Genomic DNA, 27,378 nt, shown 5'->3' with positions numbered 1-27,378 from the left:
GGCAGCGGGGAAGCGGAACCCTGGCGCGCGCGCGCCTGCTTCTGGCCGGGCGCGGGTCGTGGTGCACCACGGGCGCGCCGCAGCGGCCGGCATGGAAGAAGGTGGTGATTCCGAGCCGGTCCCCGGCTGCAGCGGGCTGGGGCCGGGCGGCGTTCGCGGTGGCAGCGGCGCTCACTCGTGGGCCCCTGAGGACGCCTGGATGGGTTCCCACCCTAAGGTCAGGAGGCGCGAGGAGGACAGCGCGCCGGTCGCGACCCCTACCCCGGGCGGAACTCGTGGGCTGCGCTCCGTCTTTCTGCCGGCGGGATGGCTGAGGATGCGCGCCGCCCTCACGGCCGGGGACCGCTGTGCACCTCTGCCAGCACAAAGCTGGATCGTGTTTTGCTGGTTTAAACGAATTGAGCTATCGCTCTGACACCTTTCCAGTACCCCCCACCCCAAGCCACTCTTAAACTGAGTGGAAGACATTAAATCCCGCCTCTTTCAAACCCGAGGTCCCTAATAAGCGCTCTCCTGATAGCTGAGTTTTGCTGTCTAGACAGAGCTCTTTTGGGGGATGAACTTGATTAATCTTCAGAGTAACGTAAAGCAGTTTGTGGGCCATAGGTAAGACCCGGGCGTGCATAATGATAAAGATTAGGGCACAGTTACGTTTACATTTAACTATGGACCCGAAGTGTCCAAAGCATCTTTATTTTGCACAGGTTCAGATCCCTTATTTTTCAGATTTATTGGAAAATTTGAATAGGTTCTTGCCCAAAGTAGAGCTACTCACATTGTGAATGTATTTTTCTATATTAGCAACAAGAGAAGTAGACCCTTACTTTCAGTTTGAGAAATCGCTGCCTTAACAGCCCAAGCAGTCAGTGGCGATCTGGGTTTTTCAGAAATCCCAGGTGTAGTAAAATGATTTTCACCTTTCCCCTTGAGAGCGGTAATTCATAGATAACCATCTAAAATCAAGAAAAGGAAAATTTTGAAGGTAAAAAGTCTGAAAAGAGTTAACTATTTTGCATTTTCTCTTGTTTGTTTTTATCCTCTTGCTCTGTGCTCTTTGTCCTCCCCAAAAGATGAGAAAAAGAAAAAATAACATAAAATGTTATTTAGTGCCATAAAAAGAAAATTAACGTGGAGATGGCAGCGCAGTGGTTAAGAGCATGGACTCAAAGTTACACTCCCTGAGTTTGAATCCTGGTTTTGTCACTTACAAGCTTTGTGATTTGGTCAGCTTGCTTGATGCCATTATGCCTCAGTTTTGCTCTCTGAAAAATGGTGATGTTATATGTACTTACTTCACAGGGTTATTACAGGATTAAATCAGCTAATATTTGTAGGGTGTTTGATGTGAAATGTATATAGAAAGCACAATATAATTATTTAATAAATGAAACCCCAGTGACACATTTTAAAAATCTCATCTAGACTTATTTGGTGTTGCTAGTTAGGTAGTTTACATGTGAGTACTTTCAGATTTTTTTTCTCTCTGAAATTAATGGCTGTGTAGACTCTGACCATCAAATCTTCCCTTTTGCGTATTCTTCTTAAAAGATAAAATTGATTTTTTTTAAATAGAAGAAAAGAGGTGATAGTGGATGTTCGTTTTTCCAGTTCTGACATTTTGTGATTCAATTTGAAAATTACTAAAGTTCATCCAGTAAAATAGTATCAGATTTACCATCCTCAAATCTGACTTTTATTTTACTATATTCTCCTGCTTGGAAATCCTCAGTGCTTCCTTACAGATAAATTCAAACTTTTAAGTTGGTTACCTGATCTGAATGTATAGATTCATTGTCATTTTCAAACGCATTTGAGGTGGCCAACTAATAACATTCCTGTTCTCCTGTACCCGTACATGTAGAGTGAAGCTGAAAGGAGAATGTGACTTAAGATCTGCCACCACGTGGGTCTAATCATACCTCACCTCTGTGTTAGCCCTGCTCACCCACCTAGTTACTGACAGAGCCCAATAGCCTCAGGCTTCCTCTACAGGGGTAGGCCCCTGAAGCTGACTGGCACTTCTGAAAGAAGCAGGAGCTTGCTTAGTTTATTCATAAAAATCTAACAAATAACTGCCTATAGATGAGAACAATTAGAGAGAGAGTCTAGGTATAGTATTGTAGAGACTCTCTCCACATGTAAATCAGAGGCTGGGGAAATAGAGGCTTCCCATTAACATGTCCAAACAAAAATCTTATTAGCAAATTTCTCTACTCAACGTTCCCCATGAATAGAGCTCCTCTAACCTATTGTGTCATGTTTTTTTATTCCACTCGCATGGCTTTTAATAACTATTGTCATATTTTGTTATTTGCCTAACAGTTTTAAGTATGTGTATGTTTAATAGTTGCAGTTTCTATAGAGACAGAGATCAGATCTCATATTGCATTTTAACTTTGTACCTAGGTATACCTATATATTTAATCAATATTTGTTGATTGAAAGAAAATATTAGGAGATTTTTTCCTTCTCTATTTGACAATTACGTTTTGATTTTCAGTATTTAGAAATGATGGAATTAGCTATAGGAGATGCCAGCCAAGTTTATATAGCATTTTTGGTTTACCTGGACCTCATGGAGAGTAAGTTGTTTGTTTATATCATTTTGTTATTGGGGCTGTGGTGGGGTTTTGGAGGCTTGGGTTGGGATATAGCATGGTTGACATAATAATCATTTATGCATTTGCTTTTTTGTCAATTACATTTTGTAATTTCTTCATTTATTTACATTGGGTATTACTAGGTAACAGAAAATACCAGGAAAGTGAAGCTAGGAGGTAGTGTTATGAGTGATGTTTGCTCAGATGAGTAGTAGGTAGAAGTTTGGAGTTTTTATCTTTTGTTTTTTGATAAATATTATTATCCACTCAATGATGCTTTTTCCAGGTAAAAGTTGGCATGAAGTGAACTGTGTGGGTTTACCTGAACTCCAGCTCATCTGCCTTGTGGGCACTGAGATAGAAGGGGAAGGGCTGCAGACTGTGGTGCCAACCTCTGTTACTGCTTCCTTCAGCCATAACAGGTGAGCAGGTGATTTTGATCTTTGTGTAACCAATTAGTTATTTTACTGAGTATTTCACTAGGAATCTTTAAATTAAAGATAGTAATATAATATTTTTAAAGCAATTTAGGGCACAGGGATCATACTGTACTTCGATAATTTGCAGAATAATTTAAATATGGGTGTTTAACAGGTATTTATTGCACTTACTCTGTGGTCATTACCTTTTCAGAGAAAGCATAACTGATAGCAATACTAGCCTTCAGGAAACAGGAAGTTTTGATATTCTTAGTAAGGAAGCAAGACCATTAGAAACAACAGATATTATAAGATGCACCATCTAATGAAAATAAAATTTGTTACAGGAGTTGGTGACAAGCATGATTAACATGCAAGTTGAAATCAAAGAAAGCTTTATGCAGCTTGTGGGATTTTTTTTTTTTTTAATCTTAGCTGCACAGAATTGGATTAAACGTGTCTTTGTTTCATGGCATACTCTCATTATTAGTTCATGCCTGGCTTTTATTTATTTACTTAATAAGGGGGTTTTTTTGATCGAAAAAAACAGAATTGTACTGTAGAATTTTAATTGAATTGACAATTTGGTAAACCATTTTTATGATCCTGCAATTAGTAACTCAGAGTGCTTAAATCTTTATGTCTTATTTTATGGAAATATTCATAATTACATTATGTAATAGAATGATAAAATAGAAAATAGCAAAAATGAGGCCCTTACACACTAAATTTCAGGACATAAAATTTTCTCAACTTTAACTATGTAAATAACTTTTTAACAAATGGAGATGTGTGTGTGGATGTGTCTCTGTGTTTGTGTGTGTGATTTCATTTTTCAGTCTTTAACAAAAGCATTGCTTTTACTTCCAGTGTGTTCTTTGTAGGACAAAATGTTATATATCTTACAGTGGTTCTGTGATTTCAGACTTCTGTGGTTAATGTAGGAATTTTCCTACATTAGTGACACAGAAGATTATTGACTTTGAGTCTTTGGTAGCCTTGTAGAGAGAGGGTATTCATTGAGACATGACCTAAAAGTATTTGAGTGGGAAGATGTGAGGCTAACTCACCATGAAAGAAAGTACGTTTTTTATTTAAGAGGGCAAATAGTTTTTATTTATTCAATAATCAAACAGCTACAAAAATAAGTCATCCCGTGTTTACTTTTAAGGATCATTATTTGTTAGATAATATTGCGTGGGCTTTTCTGTCATAGGAAGTATTTTTTGAGTGACTCTTATGTGTCAGACAATAATCTAATTGCTGGAGATTTGAAGTTGAACAAACTAGTCATGAAGGTAACATTCTAGCCCTGAATGTTCGGTTGGAAAGTAAATTTTCTTTCTTTTTCTGGTAATTATTGGATGGGATCTAGAAAAAATAGAGTTGTCTTTTGTTCAGATACTTAATTCAATCTGTGATTTTTAGACTGCCTTCACTTATTTCGTTGCTAGATAATTGAATAGCAGGGATAATGGGGTACTGACAATTACTTAAACAGGGACATGTAAAAGTTGTGCCAACATCCAGAGGAAGGAAAAGTCTCCTGAAGCCCCTAAGAGGCCATGGTTTAGTAGGGCAGTTAAAATAGTTAAACTTGACTGCCTGTCTAGCATGGAATCTAGTCAGAGTAGGTGTGTAGTGATATTCCGTAAGACGGTAAATGAATAAATGAAGGCATAGAACTCGGGAGAAAAGAGGGGAAAAATGAGAGAGGTTATTTCGATTATGAAAACCATCTGTTTTCACTTTTGTACTGTTACAAATGGTACTCTAATGAATAGTCTTTTATGTATCTCCTTGTACCCATGTATGAGATCTTGCCTAAGAAAGATGGCGAGAGGAGGAATAGCTGGGATGTATCACATTTGCACCTTTATTTTTAATGAAAAATAATCAGTAAAGATGAAGGTGTAAACTTCATCTTAACTTTTAACTTAAAGTAAGAACTGCTAAATTGTTTTCAAACAGATTATCAGTGTACGCTCCCATCGGCAATATACATGGGTCGCTTTCGAAATTTTGAGAGAGACTGTTACAGTTCATTATTTCACTTCTAAAAAACACTTTTTACAGTGTCCTTTCTGATTTACCTGTGCAAGTTTCAGCTTTTTCTGCTTTATCAGTGGGCTTTGTTTTTGTCCATATGAATTTTACATTTCTTCACTTTTGTGTATCTCAAAACTTTCGTGGTGACTTATCTATAAATGTTCGCAGACTAGGAGAAAAGACTTACCATGCTTATAACTGACAAGGATTGATTCAGAATATATAAATAGGTTCTGTGAGTCAACAGTGGGAAATGGACAAAGAATATGAACAGGCAGTTCACAGAAAGGGAACTCAAATTCCCAAATCTATTGTAAATCAGGGAAACATAAGCATAAAGTGTGTTTGTCTGTGGTTTGTCTAAACTTTGAAGATTTTCAGAAGGTTATGTCTTTATTGTTTGGCAAAAAGAAGGTACTCAGTTTATGGCAAATCTTTGAACAAGGCTGCAATACTTTTGAGCAAATTAGAAGAAGGTGCCACCTCTGGGCATCACAAGAAAGTCTCTAAGATTCCAGGGTTGGCAAACAGTGGAGGTGGATTTCAGGCCAAGTTGTGCCAGACGCCCTTGTGCAAAGCATGTACAACTGTACCTAACTCCCTATCCCTGAAGCATGTCTGTTAAGTCCCAGGTTTCCACAAAGAACACTTTAAAAACTGCAAAGTAGATGGTGTCATTGAAGGGCTTTAAGCAGAGAGGTGATACTATCGATTATTGTTGGTGGTTGGAAGAATACTTTGCATTTGTAGAGAATGTTAGAGTATTTCAAAGTGCTTTCAAAAGTATACTTTAATTTCATTAGCACTAAAATCCGACGTGGTATACAGTGTATTTGTTTTAGGTCCATTTTACATAAAAACAGCTGAGGTTTAAGATATGTTTTTATTCATATCCCTACCTTTTCTAAAAGATAATAAAAGATGAAGTGAGTTGCACTAAGCTCTCATAGTCTTCTTGCTATTAGAGTTCTTCCTACTTTATTAGTGTTTTTAAAATCTTTTATTATAAAATAAAACCAGATATAGAATACCACACAATACATGTGTATAATTAGTGAATAATAGGTAAACATCTTGAGCCCTTACGACTATAATGAAGTCAAGAAATAGAACCTTTCCAGCCATCCCACAACCTTTTCCATGTGCCTCTCCCAATCAGAACTCTTTCCTTTCCCACCAAAGTAACCACTGTTCTTACTTGTATGATAACATAGGCTTTTCCCTAAATTGTTACCAAGCAAGCAGTAGGCTCAGTGCCTAATATACACATATACCAAGGGTGGTTTTTTTTTTGAGACAGAGTCTCACTCTTGCCCTGGGTAAAGTCCCTTGGTGTCATAGCTCACAGCAACTGCAAACTTCTGGGCTCAATGGACTCTCTGCCTCAGCCTCCCAAGTATCTAGGACTACAGGCACTTGCCACAACGCCCAGCTAGTTTTTCTATTTTTAGTAGAGATGGGGGTCTCACTCTTTCTTGGGCTATTCTTGGACTCCTGAGCTCAGGCATTCCACTTGCCTTGGCCTCCCAGAGTGCTAGGATTACAGGAGTGAGCCACTGTGCCCAATAATGCCAAGGATTTATTGCGAGTTGGCTGGTGAGGAGACAGGAGGCAGTACTCAATTCTGTCTCCCTGTGCTGTGAGCCTGTGAAACAGAGGGTAACAGGCATGATCTAATTGCAGGATGCCGTGAGAAGATGCTTAGCCTTGCTTATTATTTGGTTCCTGTTTCTCAGTCCAAGCACTGGCTCTGCCTATGGTTGACTTTTTAGCTACAGTTGGCACCAGGGAATTGAACACAATTGATTCATCTGGGCATGCTCAGGTTACGTGACCTGCAACTTGGGAGTTTAATGGCAACTGAAAAATAACCATTTTATTAAATAAAGTTGGACCAGATTGTGCCACTTCTGCAGCTACAATATATTGTTCCCAGGACCTCTTAATGCTAGTTTCTCCTTTTGACTGCCACTCGAGATAGCATGCTGGAGTGTGAGTGGATGAGAATGATAATATAGTACCAGGAATATTAATTTTATATTAAAAATAACCTACCAACTTTAGTACTTATTATTAGAAACAAGCTATTTAATACTTGTCACGCTGCGCGACCAACATCAGTATGCCAGCTGTAAGTCACCATCTTAGATTCTGCTGCTAGCTGCTTGAGTATAGTGTTTTTTAAAAGATGTTTTCTATTACCCTCAAATTTTAAATAATGTTTTTGTTAACAAGAAAGCTGGATAGGAAAGCCTAGGAGCCAGAGGAGTTGACAATTTGTTGTAGGTACAATTTCCTGTCCTTATAAAGAGCGTATCATATGTAACCTGATCATGGTCTCCTTTATTGAAGTTCCCAAGTTTCAGAATCTGTTGTTTGTAAAACTAGACTAAACTCTGTCATTTACACAGTTAACTATATCTAAATTATGAAGCATTTTCCTAGTGTTTTAACAAACCATCCTTCTGCATGAGTTAAAAGAAAAAATAACAGTCTTGCCCCTTGACTGTTGGGAGCTGAGTGACATGTACATTTGTATGGCTTAATCTTTCTATTTATTTTATAGTGTATATGTATTTGCTGACTCCTTAAAAGGTAATAGTTCTAGGCAAAATTTAATATTACATCTGTGTTGCATTTCTAAGAATGCCTGAACAGTTTTTGTATCCATTTCCCACTTACTTTCCCAGGCTTTAGACCTGGTGATTTTGTTTACATAGTTTCTGGCAGGAGTGCAGAAAGATTCCATTACAGAGTGAATGTATATTTGAATGGCAGTGAGTGAATGCGTTACTTGGAGTTTGTTACTAGCATTTTCTGTAAAGCAGTTATACTTAATGTATGATTATTATTAAAACACTGTCATGTTTTTCAAGTCTCAGAAGGCCTTGTGTGTACTAGTCCTTCTGAAAATATTGTTTTCATACTAACTGCTCATCTCCATTGGGAAAATGAAATTGGTAAAGTGCCCATTTCTGATTATCTGGTAGGAAAATTATGCCAGTGGAGTATGACGTGATTAATTGCTCATATTTCTCAAAGGGAAGGGCGTATCTGATTTTTCTCTCATCTAAAAATACTTCCTAAAGCTAATATAAAATAATTTTTAGTTTGCACTATAAAGTTTCATATTAAGTTATATATTTGGATGGTATCCACATTAGATTGTTTTTTTGCTCAAGTGAATCTAAGGAATCCATGGAGCAGCTTTGGTGAATGACTGTAACATTGTGTGTAGTTTCCTCAGACACAGCAGTGGTGTAATATTGTATTCATAGACTCACAGACATCAAGGAGATGTTGTGGAATTAAACATGAGGCAAGAAGAATCCTAACTAATGCTAGAGACCTATTTGTTTTCAGTGCTAAGATTGGAAATGAAGTCAAATTTGCATTCAGGGAGCTTGAATACCCTCTCTTTGGACTTCTAGCCATTGGTATATATTGAGTGCCCTGAAGGGGAGAAATGTATTACACAAAAGTTAGGGTAATAATATTACAACTTTCTTACACAAGGACCCAAATTAAGAAGGAAAAAAAGGGGGGCTTTCTGTTCTTTGCCAGTGGTTTTTTTTTTCCCCTGATAGAACCTGTGTCATCTCCCAACTTCAGCGTCAATTTAGTTTCTTTAGCAGGATAAAAGAGGTGGGAAAATCAAAATTGACATATTTTACGCTTATCTGTGGTTATAGGTGAAGTGTTTTATACAATTATAAAATCCAGAGACAGTTAAGGTACTGTTTTTTAAAATGATCTGTTAATCTTCTTTGTTATAAAAGATTAGAGTTCCTTCCTTCCTTAGTAATACCAGTGAATCATTCATCCTTTCAAACCTGATTAAATTATAAATGACTCACTCCTCTCAGTGTCAGAGAAGGATAGTGAGTGTGAGGATGGAGCCTCTACCTCTCCGGTGTAATTTTGTCCCCTCAGTCCCAGAAATTTGTGGCATTTCTTTTTTTTTTTTTTTTTTATTATTATCAGTAACTAAACTGAATGCACCCAGCCATTTTATCTGAGAGAAAACTGTCTCAACTGTTCTCTTTCTAGACACCTTCCAGTCTGAGGATTGCAACCCATAGGAACTGTATTAAAGGGCCGCAGCATTAGGAAGGTTGAGAACCACTGCGTTAGAGATTTAGAAAAAGATGTAAACTTTCTGCATACCAAATTGCTTCTCAGAACTTTTGTCAAGACTCTTGGCAAGATTCTTGCACAGTTAAAGGAATTTCTACCTTAAGGAAAGTGAAAACATTCAGTGCACATGAGAAACGAGTGTCAGCAGCAGTCAAGATAATTTAGTGGACTGATTATTTAATTTTAAATCCATTGTGTTCATGTTTTACAGGGAGAAGAAAAAAAAACAGTATTTTAAAACATTGAGATGTGTAAGGAAAATTAAAATTTTATTTACTGTTCTTACGTTAAAATAATATGCCCGTCACTAAAAATGTTATAAATGTATATAGCTATACATTTTCTTCAAATATAATGAATGTAAATATAATTGTAGACTAGAGGTAATATTTTGGTTTGGGGATAGGATAAAAAGATAAATTGCTCCAGTATTTTCAAAGTTGCTCCTTTACTTATTGGCTCCCCGCACTCACGAGGTACAAAACGTCTCAGACGTTGCCCACAAGGTGCTCACAGTCACTAACTGAGATGGATAGGTGTTTACATCCAGGGTGATAAACGTGATGACAGATCTGTACAGGATACCTAACCTCACCTGGGGGATAAGAGGTTGGAGAGTTTAGAAAAACTTCCTAGAGGACAAGAGTTTTGAACTACGCATGGGCTTTTAATATGGAACAGAGATATTGTTCCTGCCAGAAGTAATAACATCAGTGAGGTGTTGAGGGCTGAGAGAGTCTGAAGACGGCACATAGTTTGTTACGAGTGGGTGCGTAGTAATGGCCATGGGAGTACCTGCCTGCAGCTGGTAAGAAATTGCTGCTCTGGGAGAGGGGTGTGCACATGCACACAGAGAGAGAGAAAAGAGAGAGAAAGAGAATATGTATGATGCGACAAAGGTGGGAATGGACAGAAAAAATGTGAAAAAAGGAGCCCTTCTCCTGGGAAGCAGTTGTTTAGGGGAAGCAACCTATTAAGGATGGCGGAATTCAAGTGAGTAAGGGATTCAAAGGTTTAAGAGAAAGCGAGATAAGCCTCTTGCTACTAGAGTCTTTAGGAAACACTAGTGTATCCTGAAACAAAGGTGGGAAAATTATTTGAGAAGCCAAAATGTTAGGAATTATAGTGCTTGTTTCTATTTTCTGTAATGGCCAATTCAAATGAGGATACCGGAGATGATTAGTGCAAGAGCCTAATGTGGGGATTTGAGGGGGTTAGGTTACCCTCCTAAGTTGCCATTTCTTAGCCTTCTTTGCTAAACCTTTTCAAGTTTCTGGCCTTTAAATGTTAAGGAGCTCTCAGGCTTCGGTCCTCTGAGTTTATCTATTCATTATGCTCATTCCCCAGCAGCCTCATCTGGTTTCACAGTTTCGAATATCACCCTTGTTCTGATGACTCCCGAATTTATATCCCCACCCAATCTCTACCATAAACCTCAGACTCTCATCTTTAACTGCCTACTTGGCGTCTCCAGTAAGATCTAAAAGGCATCTCAGATTATCACGTTCAAAACCAACTTTTGATTTCCCCCCATGCTTGCTCCTTCTGCAGTTTTCCCCATTTCAGTAAATGGCAAGTCAGTTCATTCTGAAGCCAAAACCTTGGAGGGTTTTTAAAAATGTATTTGTATGTAGCTTTTGTTTTTTAGACTAATTTTACATTTACAGAAAAATGGAGCAGATGCCATGGAGATTTCCCAGGTAATCCCTAGTATAGCACGCATTTTCCCCCTTGACTTCTTGCATCAGTATTGTACTTCTGTTACAGTAAAGGAGCCAGTATTGATATTTGAAGTCCATACTTTGTGTGAGGAGTCACTCTATGGATTTTGACAAAGCATGATGCCATGTTTCCACTGTCACATACAGAATAGTTTTCAGTGCCTCTGCCCCCACCAAAGCCCTGCCCCTGGCAGCCACTGAACTTTTTCCTTTCTCTAGTTTTACCCTTCCAGAATGTTGTATAGTTGGGATCATATACTATGTAGTCTCTTCAGACTGGCTTTTTTCACTTAACAGTATGCATGCTGGCTAGCATGGCATTGTTTGGGGGGTTTTAGGTACTCTAATAGTACACAGTGGTATCTCATTGTTCTTTTAATTTTGCAATATTGTGTTGATCACCTTTGCATATACTTATTTACCATCTATATATCTTCATTGATAACGTTTCTTTTCAAATCTTTTGTGCATTTTTTTTTTTTTTTTGAGACAGAGTCTTACTTTGTCACCCTCGAGAGAATGCCGTGGCATCTTAGCTCACAGCACCCTCCACCTTTTGGGCTTAAGCTATTCTCTTGCCTCAGCATCCCAAGTAGCTGGGACTACAGGCCCCCGCCACAATGCCTGGCTGTTTTTTAGAGATGGGTTCTTGCTCTGGCTCAGGCTGGTCTTGAACCTGTGAGCTCATGCTGGGATTACAGGCATGAGCCATCGCGTGGCTTCTTTTGTCAATTTTTAATTGGTTTTTCCTTTTTGTTTGAAGAGTTTTCTTTATATTTTGGATACAAGTCCCTTTATCAGGTACATGTTTGCATATACTTTCTCCCAGTCTATGGCTTGTCTTTTCATTCTCTTAACATTGTCTTTTGTAGAACAGAAGTTTTTAATTTTAATAGAGCCGGGTCTTATTTTTTATGGATCAGGCTTTTGGTATTCTATCCTAAAACTGACCACTAAACCCAAGGTCACCTAGATTTTCCTCATATGTTTTATTCTAGAAGTTTTATAATTTTGTGTTTTACATGTAGGTTTATAATCCATTTTGAGTTAATTTTTATGAAAGGTATGAGATCAGTGTATATATTCATTTTTTTTTTTTTTGCATGTGGAAGTCCACTTGTTACAGCACCATCTGTTCAAAAGACTGTTCTTTCTCCATTGAATTGTTTTTGCTCCCGTGTCAAAGATCAGTTGACTATTATTGTGTTGGCCAAGTTGGGCCCTTCTATTCTGTTGACCTATTTGTCTATTCCTTCACCAGTACCATGTTTTTTTTTTTTTTTTTTGAGATAGAGTTTCACTTTGTCACCCTCAGTAGAGTGCCTTAGCATCACAGCTCACAATAACCTCAAACTCCTGGGCTTAAGCAATTCTCATGCCTCAGCCTCCCAAGTAGCTGGGACTACAGGCACCCACCACAACACCCGGCTATTTTTTAGTTGTAGTTGTCATTGTTGTTTGGCAGGCCCAGGCTGGATTTGAACCCACCAGCTCCGGTGTATGTGGCTAGCTCCTAACCACTGATCTACAGATGCCGAGCCTAGTACCATGATCTTAATTACTAGAGCTTTATAAGAGTTCTTGAAGCCAAATTATGCTAATCCTCTCACTTTGTTGTTTTTCAGCATTTTGTTGGCTATTCTAGGTCTTTCGCCTTTCCATATGAACTTGAGAATCAGTTTGTCAATATATACAAAACAACTCCTTGGGATTTTGATGGGATTATACTTAAACCAGCTCACAGTGAAAGAATTGGTATTGATAGGATACTAAGCCTTCCTATCCAGGAACATGGACTGTCTCTCAATTTATTTAGATCACCTATGATTTCTTTCATCAGGATTTTATAGTTTTCCTCATATAGATCCTAAAAATATTTTGTTAGATTTTTATGTATTTCATTTTTTTTTTTTGAGACAGAGTCTCACTGTGCCTCCCTCGGTAGAGTGCTGTGGCATCACAGCTCACAGCAACCTCAGACTCTTGGGCTTAAGTGACTCTCTTGCCTCAGCCTCCTAAGTAGCTGGGACTACAGGTGCCCACCACAACACCCAGCTGTTTTTTTGTTGTTGCAGTTGCCGTTGTGTTAGCTGGCTTGGGCGGGGTTTGAACCCACCAGCCCTAGTGTATGTGACCAGCACCCTAACCACTGAGCTATGGGCAGTGAGCTGATGTATTTCATTTTTTGATGCTAATATAAATGGTGTTTTGTTTTTAATTTCAAATTCTATGTATTCATTCCTGGTGTATAGGAATTCAGTGAACTTCTATGGTCCTATATACCCTTGGATCCTGTAACTTCACTATAATTTCTTAGTTTTTATTTTTCCCATTTCTCATACATCCGAATTAAATTTATTAACAAATCTTGTCAGTTCTCCCTTAAAGATAACATCCAGAATATTTCCATTTCTCACAACGTCCTTTCTTACCACATTTGGTATAACTGTTACCACTGTGGCTTAAGCTGCTTTCATCTCACCTCCGGGACCTCCTAAATGGTCATCGTTTACAACATTGTCACAGTGATGCTACTCTACATATTGTATATTTGGCTTTCTTTGATTATTTACCCTCTGCCTTTCTTCACTAAGTTTCATGAAAACAGGAACTTTGTTTTGTTCATTGTTTCATCTCTGTTCTAGCTTGGTACTTGCCACATGGTCCTAAGTATGTGTGGAATGACTGAATGAACTCTCTTAGGCTACTATGTTCCTGCAGCAGAGATTTGCTAAATAATATCTTAAAGAATGCAAGGCTATAATACAAACAGCCTTCTAAGAATTTCTAAAATTTAGAAAGTCTACATAATCCATTCACTTGGCTGGGTCTGGTGGCTTATGCCTGTAATCCTAGCACTCTGGGAAGCCAAGATGGGTGGTTGGCTTTAGCTCAGGAGTTCAAGACCAGCCTAAGCAAAAGTGAGACTTCATCTCCACTAAGAATAGAAAAATTAGCTGGGTGTTTTGGTGGGTACCTATAGTCCTACCTACTCAGGAGGCTGAGGCAGGAGGATTGCTTGAATCCAGGAGTTTGAGGTTGCTGTGAGCTAGGCCAATGAATGCCATTGCACTCTAGCCTGGCAGTAGGCTGTCTCAAAAAAAAAAAAAAAAATCCATCCACTTGGAGAATTTATCACTATTTCCTACTCTTACACTGCAACTGTAATGTGCATCTGAGGACAGAGAACAATCACAAGTCCCAAGAGGCAGTCTGTCACTGCTGTGAAGAGCGTCCTTACTTTTTAGTGAAATTCTTCTTCATCTTCATTCTTTTCACACTTTCACCCCTTCTTTTTTTCCTAGTATCTTGGCAAAAGGACTTAATATCAATGATGGAATGAAGGATTATTAGAACTAAGTTCTTTCTTGATAACATTTCTAAAAATATTCTTAGTTATGAGATTTAATTCTCATAGGCTAAATATTTTCTTGAAGGATATTCCATTATTATTTCCCTGTATTTGACAAATATTTCCACTCTCCAAAAGCATAGGCCTTATTGCAAGTTCATTTAATGACAAGTATTTTGAGTCCTAAGGTCTAGTAAGTGGGAAAATGACTTCTGTCACTTGGCTTTCCTGCATATTAATTAGGATGCCTGTCCTCACCTTACCTCCGTTAGAAATCCCCACTTCTGGCAGCTTCTTTTAACTGACACAGGATTTTTCTCTCTAAAAGCTAGTAGTTTATTTCAGTAGAATGACTTCCCACTGGGGTGAATAGCCGCACAGGAGCTGGATTGTTCAGTAACTCCCCCTTGGGATTTTAGCTGACTTCACTTTTTCACTGGGGAAGCGTTGGCACAAATCCCAAGGAGGTAGTCTGTTGTCCCTGAAACTTTTCTTTGGATTGAGCCTGCGGATAAATAAGGCTTCTCCGGTGCCTCTGGCACCAAGTTAATTTTGCATTGTATTTCAGAGTTGCATTATGATGGCTCACTCCATTATACCATAAGGAGGCAGATCAAGCTTGGCCACATTGAAGAGGACAGAAGAAAATACTTTCTTTGGATTGAAACTAATACTAATTTTAACCATGATGTATTCTTTTTCAACAATAGTTGAAAAAGTTAAAGAAGTCTTTGACTTCTTATTCTCTGTGTAAATCTCCTGGAGATTACTTATTCTCTGCTTTAGGATCATTCCAAAATAATCAGTGCTAAGATTTATGGAAAGCATTGAAGTAGCTTGCTTGGACTAAAGGGATTAGCCAAGAAGTAGTGTTGAGTATGTGTGTGCTTCAGGCTTGTTTTCAAGTTAGCCTAAGCTTTGGGATCACCCATCAGTTGCAGAAAAAAACCTATAACAAGGATCAGATTTTCTTACCGTTGAACAGTAGCTGTGATCATTGCTGATGTATCTTTTTTTGGTGAGATCTTTCCCTTGAGATATAACTGAATAGAAAACTTAAAGCTCTTAATATTAGTACAGAGATTATATTTTTCATATGTAGGCTTCTATCAAATATGAACTATAATGAATTTTATTATCTATTTTATTATTTTAGCTTTGTGTGATGAAACATCTCCACAGTATTTTTCCAAGGAACTGGTGGAATGGTTTGGCGTTTCTCAAAACGCCCTTTAAGCTCTCAAAAAAATTTATACATGTTGGGAAACATTGTTCTGTGTTTTCTAAGTTAAGATTTCAAATTTGTAAGCTTGTTAGAAATTAAGTGAGATTATAGTATTCTGGTGAGGCTTTACTATTCTCAGCATCTTTACAGTTGTGTGTGATTCTTTAAGTAGAACTTTGGAAACTTGTGTTGCTGTTATTGCTGTTACTATTATTAATACATTGAAAAAGCACAATCTGTTGACTTAGGCAAAATGAACATTTTTGGGGAGTTTATGTAGACCTATAATAGAAAGGTCTCAAGTGGGGAAAGATAATGGCTTATTTTAAACATATGTTAAAAATAGACTACCAGAGATTCTCATCAAGAAACTTTGTAATACCCGCTGAGTGTACTTTGGATAATATAGACAGATAAACTATTTTATTCTGTTATTACTGAGAAGATTCATTGATGGTTCCCTTTACCCACCCCATCCCAACCGAATAGGATAAACAAGAGCTCAGAGATGGGAACTTCCATTTCATTTTTGACAGTGATTTTTCTCAGCGCTGAAAACAAAACTCCCTTTACACCTCTGAATTAATTTTCAAACATTAGGGTTTCCCACATGGGTGTTTTGGGTAAGTTTAAAAATGTTTTTTTGTTTATATTAGAGAACTCTAGAAACAAATATCAATGGAGAATGAAAAAAGAGCAGTGGATGAGATGGAAATTTCTGTTCTAAATTCCAATATATGGGCTAGAATCCTGATACAGTTTTCCTTGGGGAAAAAAGCACACACATGTTCACATATACACACTAACAGCACCTTCTGATTTATACAGTATTATCTCAAGAAGCAGAAAATGTATAAAAGTTGTCTTAATAGGTTTCCTTCTTATCCATGTCCTTAACTGTTCCAGTTAGGGATGTTTAAAGAAATTTGTCTCAAGCTTATGGCATTGCATTGTCTTTATGAGAGTTATATACTAGGTTTTGCGTATATATTGCACACCACTACTGTGACTGTAGTGGTGAGGGGAAATTTGCTCTTTCCCCCCGGAAAGTTCTCTGAAAGATGAACTCACAATTACAACAGATTGATAAGAAAAAGGTTTATTTACCAATACCATGCACATGGGGCAAACTATGTAGTGATTACCCAATATCCCAATGAAGTTCAGACATTTTTATACACACTATTTAAAGGGGGAGGTGGAAAATGGGTATAAGGTGACACAGTTGTGAGGGAGGATGAATAGATGAGGGAACAGATTGACTTGTAAAGCAACCTGAGAACCAGGTGTCACTGTTTTATTTCAGATTAATATGAGGGTACAAACAGTCAGGTTACACTGTTTGCAGTTCTAAGGTGAAGTTCAGGTTGTAGTTGATCCTTTCATTCAGGGTTTGTGCTGTATACCCACCTTTACATTATGCATGTTAGGTGAGAAGTTACCAATCTCCTTCCCTCCTCCGCCTCTCCCACTTGCATGTACTTGTGTTTTTCTCTCGTGCGGGTGTATAGTTGTTTTCAGTTGGCTTCATATTAGTATTGAGTACATTGGATACTTGCTTTTCTGTTCTTGTGATACTTTAGTAAGAAGAATGTGCTTTAACTCCATCCAGGTAAATACAAAGTCTTGGGTGACACCTGTGGCTTAAAGGAGTAGGGTGCCGGTCCCATGTACTGGAGGTGGTGGCTTCAAACCCGGCCCCAACCAAAAACTGCAAAAAAAAAAAAAAAGATGTAAAGTCTTCTTCATTTTTTTATGACTGAATGGTACTGTATGGTATACATATACCACAGTTTACTAATCCACTTGTGAGTTGATGGATCAAGAGTGCAACCAGGCCTGGCCCAAATCATTTAAAACATAATACCTAAGGCTGTGTGGGAAGGGTCTCAAGTGTTATGGTTTACATAATTTGAGCCAGGCCTGGTTGCATTCTTGATCCTTTTTCCTGCAATTATTGGGATAACAGGAAAAGGAAGGGAAGTCCATCGTCCCCTTTGATCTTTTTATCAGGGCAGTCCCGTTTATGCAGGAAAGTGTCTTTCAGTGCTTTGCTAATCTTGAGGAGTCTACAATTCAATATATTCTTTATACCAAAGAGTCATATCTTGGGGTGAAATTTCCTGAGTTCTTTCATGATCATACTGACAACAAAAGCTAAAGGTAAATTAAAATTTCAATCGATCCATGGTCTGTTTCTTCTTTTCCATCTTTGTAGAAAAAGATTGATTTAAGATGGATGGCCTATAAGAATTGATTTCTTTTTCTTTGATTATTATCTTAGATATCGGTTTGCCACTTTTTTTTTTTCCTTTGACTCTCTTCAAAGTTTTATTTCACTAACTTCAGGTCAAATTTCCACAACTGTGTTTTGGTCAGTTTATTATCCTTGCTTGGCTTCCCAAAATGGTAGTAATACCAAAAGATTTGTAGGGCAGGGAGAAATGACCGCTTTAAGAAGCACTGAATTTACTCATCTTCTACAAGGCAAAAGAGTTGAGCATCTGATTGTTCAACAAAACAAAGCTTTAGGTATCATCCACGAGGGCAGATAGGCAACCAGACTGTAGACACTCTTTCATTTGTTAAAATCAAACCAGAGAAAACCTACTCCACACAGATATAAAAGGCGGATGTTCATCTTTTCTTTTTCTGTTGTGGCAATGTTTTTCTTCTTTTAATTATCATATCATGTAGTTTCTCAAGTCCTTCCTTTAGTCCATCTCCTACGACTGCACAGTTCACCCATTGCTAACAGCTTCTCAATTTCTGAGAGGGACGAGCTCCTCAAGCCTTGTTAGCAACTGTAAGTACAGGGACTCCTTGATTTTCTGATATCCTAGTTCTTATGTGAAGTTCAGTTTTGGCTACTTCCATCCTTTCGACATCAACGGAGTCCAGAACAACACAATGCCATCTGTGCATCTGACATATGACTTCCATGGTTACCTTAATTTTCTCAGTTAAATCCTTTGGTAAATATGGTATTTACAGATTCATTGAATTGCAGCCTATATAAAACAATTGTCTTTCCAGCACAGTCCAAACCCAGAATAACAGTGTGGAAGGACTGAAATGGAGGCAGGCTGGACAGGATGGAATCTGGTCTGACAGTCTCTTCCCCATGTCCAGCTGCAGTAAGTGTCCTAGGTTGAAATGTTTTTCTTTAGAACTTTTCTTCCTAGGTGATCAGCTGAAAGCCTTCTCCCAAAAGAGTCTGAGTCCCAAAGAGAAAGTATTAGCAGGTGCTTCTGCAAGGTGCAGGACCCCGCATTGGTTCTGCTGAGCTCTTGGAGTAACTCTCTGCATTGCCACTTTGGAAGAAGGAAAATTTTTAGTTGCGCTAAAAGATTTGGATTGGTAAAGTGATTAGAATTTGCTGTCTTTTATCAGGGCATCACTTCTAATCAGTGCTGACTAATAAAGTTTCTAATTAATATCTATGGTCGTTTTTATCTGAATCTCTCTTTGAAGTGAATTTTTTTTATGAATAAGAATCTAGCTAATGTAGGGCGGTGCCTGTGGCTCAAAAGAGTAGGGTGCCGGCCCCATATGCCTGTGCCAAAAACTGCAAAAAAAAAAAAAGAATCTAGCTAATGTAATGCAGTTTGGCATAGGTGGAGATTATTTTTTAAGGACTAAGTCAATTTCTGGGATTCAAACTATCTATTTTTAAAAATGAACATTTCCTGTGTTTCCACTAATAGCATAGTGAACCTTTGTTTGTTTGGGTTAGTATTTGTTTTTAGCAATAACCATGGAGACAGAGGTGAACACAAACATTTTGTCCCAACTTGCAAGGTAGCACAGTTGATATAAGAACCACGTAATGATACTTGTATTCAGTGACCGCTGGCGATTCACAAAGCCCTTTCATATGTGCCACTTCGTTGAGTCTTACCATGTCCTACGTGTAGACATAGAGCTCTGCTGTCTTCATTATAAAGCACCTTTTGTTAAAAAGACTTTGTCCATTGAATCACTTTGTAACTTTGTCAAAAATCAGCTGACCAGGCTTATAGCATGTGAAGAAATAACACATGTGACAGTATTAACACAAGGGATGGAGGGGGGAATGGTGCTGTGTTGGATGAGGAAATGACACCAGAAGTTAATGAAGGAGAAATGAAGAGTACCAGAGATATTGAATATGTTAATATAAAAGACTCTAATATATTTTTCTCCTTTTCCCCTTTAATTTTAAAAAGAACATAAACTTGTAGGAAGCAGTAAGTATTGGGTTTATAATAGATAAACATACACAACTACGAAAGGACTAAAGCTATATTGGAGCAGTCTCTGTGTTTTATTAGAATCAAGTTAATATTAATCTGAGATAAACTGTGATACTTGGCCAGGGTCCATGGCTCACACCTATAATTTTTCATTTTGTTGCTCATTTTGTCCTATAATCCAAGCACTGTGGGAGGCCGAGGTGGGAGGATCTAGAGGGCAGCCTGAGTAAGAGTGAGACTCTGTCTCCACTAAAAAGAGAAGATATCACCCAGGCCTGGTGCATGCCTGTAGTCCCAGCTGCTTGGGAGGCTGAGTCAGGAGGAGTCCTTGACCCTAGGAATTGGAGTTTGAAGTGAGCTGTGATGATGCTGCCGCACTCTAGCTCAGGAGACAGAGCGAGACTCAGTTTCACCCCGCCCACACACACAAAATTGTGATAAATTTAGCTGTAATAGTAATCCCTAGTGTCTCCACTAAAAACTCAAAAAAAGAAACTAAAATAATGCACTGGAAAATGTCTGTTTAATGACAAAATAAGGTGGTAAAGGAGTATCAGAGTTAGAGGGGGGAAAAGACATGATATACAGAAAACCGCTAACTGCAGACATCATCCAGCCATTCCAGTGTTGATTTGAAGTGCAAGTGATTTAAACACTCCAATCAAAGGACAGAGATCGTCAGACGGAACATAAAAACAACTCTATGCTGTCTGCAAAAGACCCACTTTAGATTCAGAAACACTAATTTTGGAAAGTTTGCAGCTACTTCTGTACCATTCTCTCCTTTCCTTTGTTTCTGTGATTTCCGTGAGACATATATGTTTTCAATGATATTTATTTGATACTGTACCAAAGGCCTCTGATGTTTTTTATCTTTTCAGTTTTTTATGATCTGTTTTCAAGTTTGCTAGTGCTTTTTTCTGCCATGCCTGGTCAGTACTATGTGTGTGTGTGTGTGTGTGTGTGTGTGTGTGTGTATGTATGTGTATGTGTATGAGAAATTAGAATATCCACTTTTTTAGAATTTTCATTTTTCTGTTTAAATTTTCATCCTATTACTCATTTCGTCTGTTTCTTTCTCAATACTATAACATTTATAGTAGTTATTTTGGAGTCACTAGCTATTAATTCCAACATCTGGGTTTTTTAATAACCTTGTTTTTTTTAAGTTCTGATATTGAGTTTTTGCTCTTGAATTTTAACTACATTTTCCTGCTTCTTCACATTGCTTAAAATTTTTCACAATACAATACCTGACATTGTAAATAATAAGAGACTGATGTTGAGGTACTCCCTGTCCCTAAGGACTCATCCTTTCCTGTGTCTGGCAAGTAGGAGAAGGGGCTGAATTGGTCAGTCTAATCAGAAGTCAAGGAAGGTTAAGGAGTAAGTCTCAGCTGTAATTATCTCAGTTCTCTTCTGGTTTCAGATGATCTGAGAGTGGGATGAGACCCTTGTCCTCAGCAGGCCCTTGTGATTAGAGCTTGCTTGCCATTTTCTAGCCCCTTACCCGGCATTTCATCCTGTTGCTTATTAGCAGAAGTCCCCGGGGAAGAAGTGATGGACTAGAGGGATTGGGGTCTTTCCAGCGTCCAGTCCACCGTGCCAGCTCGTGCGTGGCTGTTTGTCCTTGCATTGCTGTTTTCTCTTTGTCCCAGGGAGGTTGCTTGGCTATTAACAGCTCACTCCTCTAGCCGCTTGTGCCCAGACTTAGCAACTGTCCTGAGAGATGGGTAGTTGGAGAGAGGTGTTAGTCTCCACTCATTTCTTGTTAGAATTTAATTCCTTTAAATTTTGTGTTCACATATCCTTTATGGCTTTAAAGAAAAATGTGATATCTTTAAGTTAATCGTATGTTTTCTCTTTATTTATGGTAGGAATGGTGGTCTTTTAACATCTTCTACATCCTAATTTGAAGTGGCACCACTTCCTGCTTTGCCTTTGAATCAACAATTTTGAAAATAAAAAAGTTCACTGCCCTGATGATCCTATCTTTTTAATATAATTCTTATTTTTAACCCCTTTTCATGGTATAGAAATAGAAAAGGCTTTTTTCTATTCTTTTTTTTTCTATTTTTTTTTTTTTTTTTGAGACAGAGTCTCACTTTGTTGCCCTCAGTAGATGTGCCCTGATATAGTAGCTCACAGCAACCTCAAACTCTTGGGTTTAAGTGATTCTCTTGCCTTAGCTTCCTAAGTAGCCAGTAATACAGGCACCCACCACAATGCCTGGCTATTTTATTTTTTTTTTGCAGTTTTTGGCCTGGGCTGGGTTTGAACCCATTACCTCTGGCATATGGGGCCGGTGCCCTACTCCTTTGAGCCATAGGCATTGCCTCTGGCTATTTTGTTGTTGTTGTTGCAGTTGTCATTGTTGTTTTAGCTGGCTCAGGCTGGGTTTGAACTCACCAGCCCCAGTGTATGTGGCGGGCAGCCTACCGACTAAGCTACAGGCACTGCCGAGCAAACTTTTCTTAAAGGGCCAAATAATTAATAATTCAGGCTTTGTGGACCAAGAGGCAAAATTGAGGCTATGTGTAGGTACTTCTGTAACCATTAAAAATATGCCATTTACTGATGTAAAGAACATTCTTGACTCATGGACCATAAAAGAACAGGTGACTGTAGTTTACCTGATACAGAGCCAAGTGACAAAACAGTTGAATAAAAAGCAGGCAAATAGCAGATACTTTTAAGTTAAGTTCTGGGATCGACTTTGGTTCCAAGTGCCATATGGTCTATTTTTGGTACAATAATAAGTACCAAAAAGGATGATCTTGAACTGTCAAGACAAGTTTGAACTTCCGTTCAGTATAATAGAGTTGTATAATAAATTTTAGAAAACTATTTGTCAGAAATGTATTTTAAAGTTTACATGCCTAAATGAGTTAGGTATAGCATATGTAAACCTTTGTTAAGAAAAATCTCGTTCATTTTGCCCACGTACTCTGCTCCATAGTGGGCATTAATTTTTTTTTTTTAAAGTTTCACCCTCAAAATGGTTATGATCCAATGGGAAAAAACCACTTAGATATGTAAATATTTAATATAACATAGTGACTAGAGTAATGTCTGTTTACACAAAGTACTGTTGTGGGGTAAGGTATCTGACTTTGCCTAGAGGTTGGGGAAAGGTGACAGAGAAGACTTAAGAGAAAGAACCATCCTGTCTGACCTTTGAAAAGGAATTCATGTTTTTCCAGGTAGACGTATTTTATTTACGTAGTAAATGTTGCTTGACAGTTAGGCTTGAAAACTGAGTATTCGCGTATTTTTGACTTAACTCTTTCAAAGTCATTTTAGAATTGGTTTAAATATGAGGAAACAAACTTAGAAACTCATTCTCTTCTCAAATTATTATTTTTCTGTGGAAACTTAAATGATAGGTAGAGGTAAGCAACCTTTTTTGACTGCTGTTTAAGCCAGTTACACCCTTTAACATATTACACAGTGATTAAGTGGTATTTTAAAAAGGACAATTTAGTTTCAGCTTTTCCAGAAGTTTATTGCTGTTTGAAATTGCTCTGAATATCTCCAGTCTTAAAAGCATTATAATTATTGTAAGAATATTTCAAAGCAGAGACTTTTCTTTTTAGATTCTTTGTGGATTCAATAGCTAAGAGGATGGGTAAAGTGTGGCTGTAGGGATTTTTACTTTGAGTTGAGAAGTAGAACTTAAGGGAACAAATTACCCTTTTGCTAAGAGAATAAACTGTTACGTATTCACTGGTGGAATGTTAATATGCTAATAAATATCTTTTCAATTTCTGGAGAATTGGTTGGCTTAATGAAAAAACAACTGATCATTTTTTATTCGCCTTTTTAAGAAAGCTCAGGGGGTAACGTTTTCCTGAGTCATTGAACACAGGCTTCGTTGGGTAGGTAATAAGGATTTTTCATTATTGTTCCTGGTTAACAAAAGCCAATAATGCTTTGAAGACATAGGTATTAGATTTGGTAGATTATTTTCTACAACAAACAATTTTATTTCTCTCAGCTTTTATTGTGTCAGAATACATATTGAGAACCATGAAAATATCTCTACTCCAAATCTGATAATTCTGCTACTGGAAGAACTTAACAGAAATACTTAAAGAGAAACAGTTGCATGCAGAAATATCATCATTGCAGCTTATCTTTATGGGCATCTTCCTCTTTTGATCTCTCCCCCCCCCCAAATAAACTTAAAGAACTGCACAATAATAGGGGGGAGATTAGGTAAATTGTGGTCGGTGGAATATTATATTGCCATTTAAAGGTAGCAGTTATTAACCCAAGGTAAAAACATGGGGGAAATCTTTATTATGCCCTATTTTTTAAAATAACAAATTTGAATACCAAATTGTTTCACTATAAGATACCATGTTGGAAAATTAACACTCAGCATCCTGAACCAATTTAGATGAACCAAGCACTCTTGATGTACCATTTTACATGTGTCTAAATACAGTCTGATTCTCTCACTGATAATCATTAGGAAAGATGGGTGAATGTTTTCAGAAAGACTGGAAGTCAATAGATAACTCTTACTTCCGGGATTTTCTGTGTAAGAAGATAGCTTTAAATGTTTATATCTGAGCCTTCAGACATTGCCTTAGTCAGCATTTGGGTATGGTGTAATTGCCTCCTCCTTCCTCAAGATTTTACAGTATTTGATTTTATCATTGATCGTTGAGTGACTGTAAATCCTAAACGTGTTGTGACTTTATTTTCAGGATAAGGGAGATCTTGAAGGCATCACGAAAATTGCAAGACGATCCTGATTTGCCGATGTCTTTTATTTTGGCCATAGTGGAATCTGATTCTACAATAGTCTATTATAAACTTACTGATGGATTTATGCTGCCAGACCCTCAGGTCAGTTTTGAGGTCACTGACAGTAACCAGTGAAAAAAGAAGAAAATTATGCCATGATTTTTAAGTGTGTATCAAGTTATTCATAGTACTACCACTTTCTTTGCCATGTGAAAAATTCAGGGAAAAAATGGTTTGATTTTATACTTCAGAAAACTGGCTATCTATTTTTCAAAGTATCACGTTCCTAGTTAGTTTTGCAAAAATAATTTGATTCCTTTACTCCATGGAGAATTTCATAGTTTCCCAGAGTATTTCGTGAAATCATCATGCAATTATTTAGTGAGTAACCGAGGTGGAATGTAAAGGCTAATAATAGTTTTAACTAAAAGAATACTTCTTTAGGAAATGTTAAATTGGTTGACATTTTGACAGGAACATTTAAATGGAATAAATGTGTCATATACATGTGATTTCTTTATACACATTGTTAGCATAATTGGGATAATTACATTAAGTGTCTTTATAATTGTGTTTTAAAATTACAATATTTATAGGGGAATAAGTCCATCCTAATCTTTTCTTTTTTATATATTGCAGAATATTTCCCTTAGAAGATGACCTTTATACTTCCTGACGCATATTTTATTCATACAAGATTGGATTTGAGACTGATCAGCCTGCTTCATCTTTTTTTCCAGAGATGACTAGTCAGTGTTGACTTAGATTGTTTGGGTTGACTAGTCAAGGTTGACTTTCCAATTCCAGATTTTTTTTTTCTTCAGAATAAAACTTCCCCAGATAGAAGAAAGTTTTTCTTCAAAAATATAGGGTAGTTGCTCTTAGAACTTTCTTATCTAGAGACGTTTATTGTAGCTGTGAGCAGGTTGTACCTAGGATATGTTCAAAGGGGCGGAACCCATGTGCTGCTCTGTCATCCCACACTCGTGGCAGACTCTGTTCATTACTGCCACTGCTAGCTCGTATGAAGTCTCCCTCCTCTTTTTTGTACTCAACTCCCAGAGCCTTTTGGCCACTACGGCTAGCTTGGAATGGTATTTCATATACATGTTGACACCTGGAGAATTTATCTCTGTTTTTTTTTTTTTTAATCACCAATGAAAAGTAAAAGATTTCTTTGATTTAGTCTAGTCTTCCTTTTACAATTACTGTTACTTCCCTCTTTGGTTGACTTTATATCAAAAATAAAAATATGTTCATTCAGGGTATAAACTTCCATGTGTACATTAATAGGGACCCGAGAAGTGCTACCTGCAAGAATATTGGGTCTTCCTTTCCATTCTTATCACCACTACCTTTTTTATAGCTAGAATATTACAAGAGAGAGAGTGTAGGACAGTGTCAGCCTTAAAATGTCTTTATTAATTAGACCCAGTTGTTCTGCTTGTTTTAATTGTTCTTCTAATTAAGTTGTCAAAAGTATGAAAAAATACATGCATAAAGATGTTCCAAGTGGCATTACTTTTAATAGCCCAAATTATAAAGCACTTAAAAGTTTAGGGCAGGGGTCCACAGTTTTTTTAATAAAGGGCCAGAAAGTACATATTTTAGGCTTTTCAGGTCTTTACTATCTCTTATAACTTATCAACACTGCCGTTTGTAGCACAAAAGCAGCCATAAACAGTATGTGAACAAATGGCCATGGCTGTGTTCCAATAAAACTTTATTTACAAATATGGAACCATAATTTGCCATCACCTGGTCTAGGAAATAGTTACTAAACAGAGATCTATGAATGGTATAACATATACTCCTGAAAAATTAGTAATGAATACATTAAATACATGAGAAAATGTTACATTAAGTAAAAATTGCAAAATATAATAAAAGTATGAATGCATGCAATCATGGCTACAAATAACACATCATGCATGTAATAAAAGGATGATAAAATAACTCAAATTACTAACTATGGTTCTAGTAGGTTGGCAGGCAGTAAATGGATGACTGTCTTTCCTCAGTATTTCAGTTCTTGTTTGTATTTTATAATAAAAACATCTTAAAATGTGTCTTGAAATTTATATTAGTTATCTATCATTACATGATAATGTTATACAAACTTATAGCACACAGTTATTATCTCATAGTTTTTGTGTGTAAGGAGTCTGGGCACAATCAGTTGAATCCTCTGTAAGGCTGCAGTCAAGGTGTTGTCCTGGACTGTGGTCTTACCTGAAGCTTCACTGGGAAGGGTTTTGTTTCTCACTCATGTGGTTATCTACAGTCTTTAGTTCCTTGAGTGGGGTCCAGGCTGTTGGCAGGAGGTCACCTTTAGCTCTTTGCCACATGGGCCTTCCCAACAGAACTGGTTGCTTTTGAAAGCCAGCAAGGGAGAGGCTCCATAAGATGGACCTAATAATCTTATGTAATGTAATCATGTGCCCCTTGTCACTTTTGCCATATTCTGTTGGTTAGAAGCAAGTCACAGGTCCTGCCTACATACTGCGATTTCATGGCTAATAGGAAACAATAACATAAGAATGGGGAAAAATGACAAAAAGTGACATTACAAAGTGGCACAAGGCATCATTCTTGGGCTGTAGTCATGCCTGACTCCTTTCCTTTGATAGCATTTGAATTTTACTTTTATTCTTGATGGAAGGTCTCCGTAATTCCTTCAGGCTTCCTCTGCTTCCCTAAAAGACTAGGTACTTCTGTACCTATTCAGAACAATATGGCTTCAGGGACTCTGGTGATCAATTTTCAGTTCTAAGAATCCTAAGACAATTCATGATAAAGACTTAGGGTCTCTTGATTTCTTAAGGTTTTTGGTTTGATTCATGTTAAGGCCTTTCCTCATAGTGCTAGAAAAACAGTATTTTCAG

At 37.5% G+C, this 27,378-nt stretch overlaps 1 protein-coding gene and 1 pseudogene across 2 annotated transcripts; one reads left to right on the top strand and one right to left on the bottom strand.

The window, feature by feature from the left end:
* TSEN15 (tRNA splicing endonuclease subunit 15) lies at window positions 1-26,740 on the top strand. 2 transcript variants are annotated; one of them, XM_012802616.2, is made up of 5 exons: window positions 1-217; window positions 2,501-2,582; window positions 2,887-3,022; window positions 24,454-24,595; window positions 25,133-26,740. In XM_012802616.2, the coding sequence occupies exons 1-5, from the start codon at window positions 92-94 to the stop codon at window positions 25,151-25,153; spliced, it is 507 nt and encodes a 168-aa protein (XP_012658070.1). In that variant the 5' UTR covers window positions 1-91; the 3' UTR covers window positions 25,154-26,740. The 2 variants fall into 2 exon arrangements, with proteins under 2 accessions (XP_012658070.1, XP_023366600.1); XM_023510832.1 differs by lacking the exon at window positions 25,133-26,740 and having other exon boundaries at window positions 24,454-24,628.
* LOC111723810 lies at window positions 18,141-21,255 on the bottom strand (annotated as a pseudogene).
* Window positions 26,741-27,378: the final 638 nt, after the last annotated feature.

Source organism: Otolemur garnettii, unplaced genomic scaffold (genome assembly GCF_000181295.1).
Source record: "Otolemur garnettii isolate 467f Iridium unplaced genomic scaffold, OtoGar3 scaffold00016, whole genome shotgun sequence".
In the NCBI taxonomy this organism is placed as follows: domain Eukaryota; kingdom Metazoa; phylum Chordata; class Mammalia; order Primates; family Galagidae; genus Otolemur; species Otolemur garnettii.
Note: the sequence above shows the minus strand (reverse complement) of the source record. Positions and strands in the feature narration are given on the sequence as shown.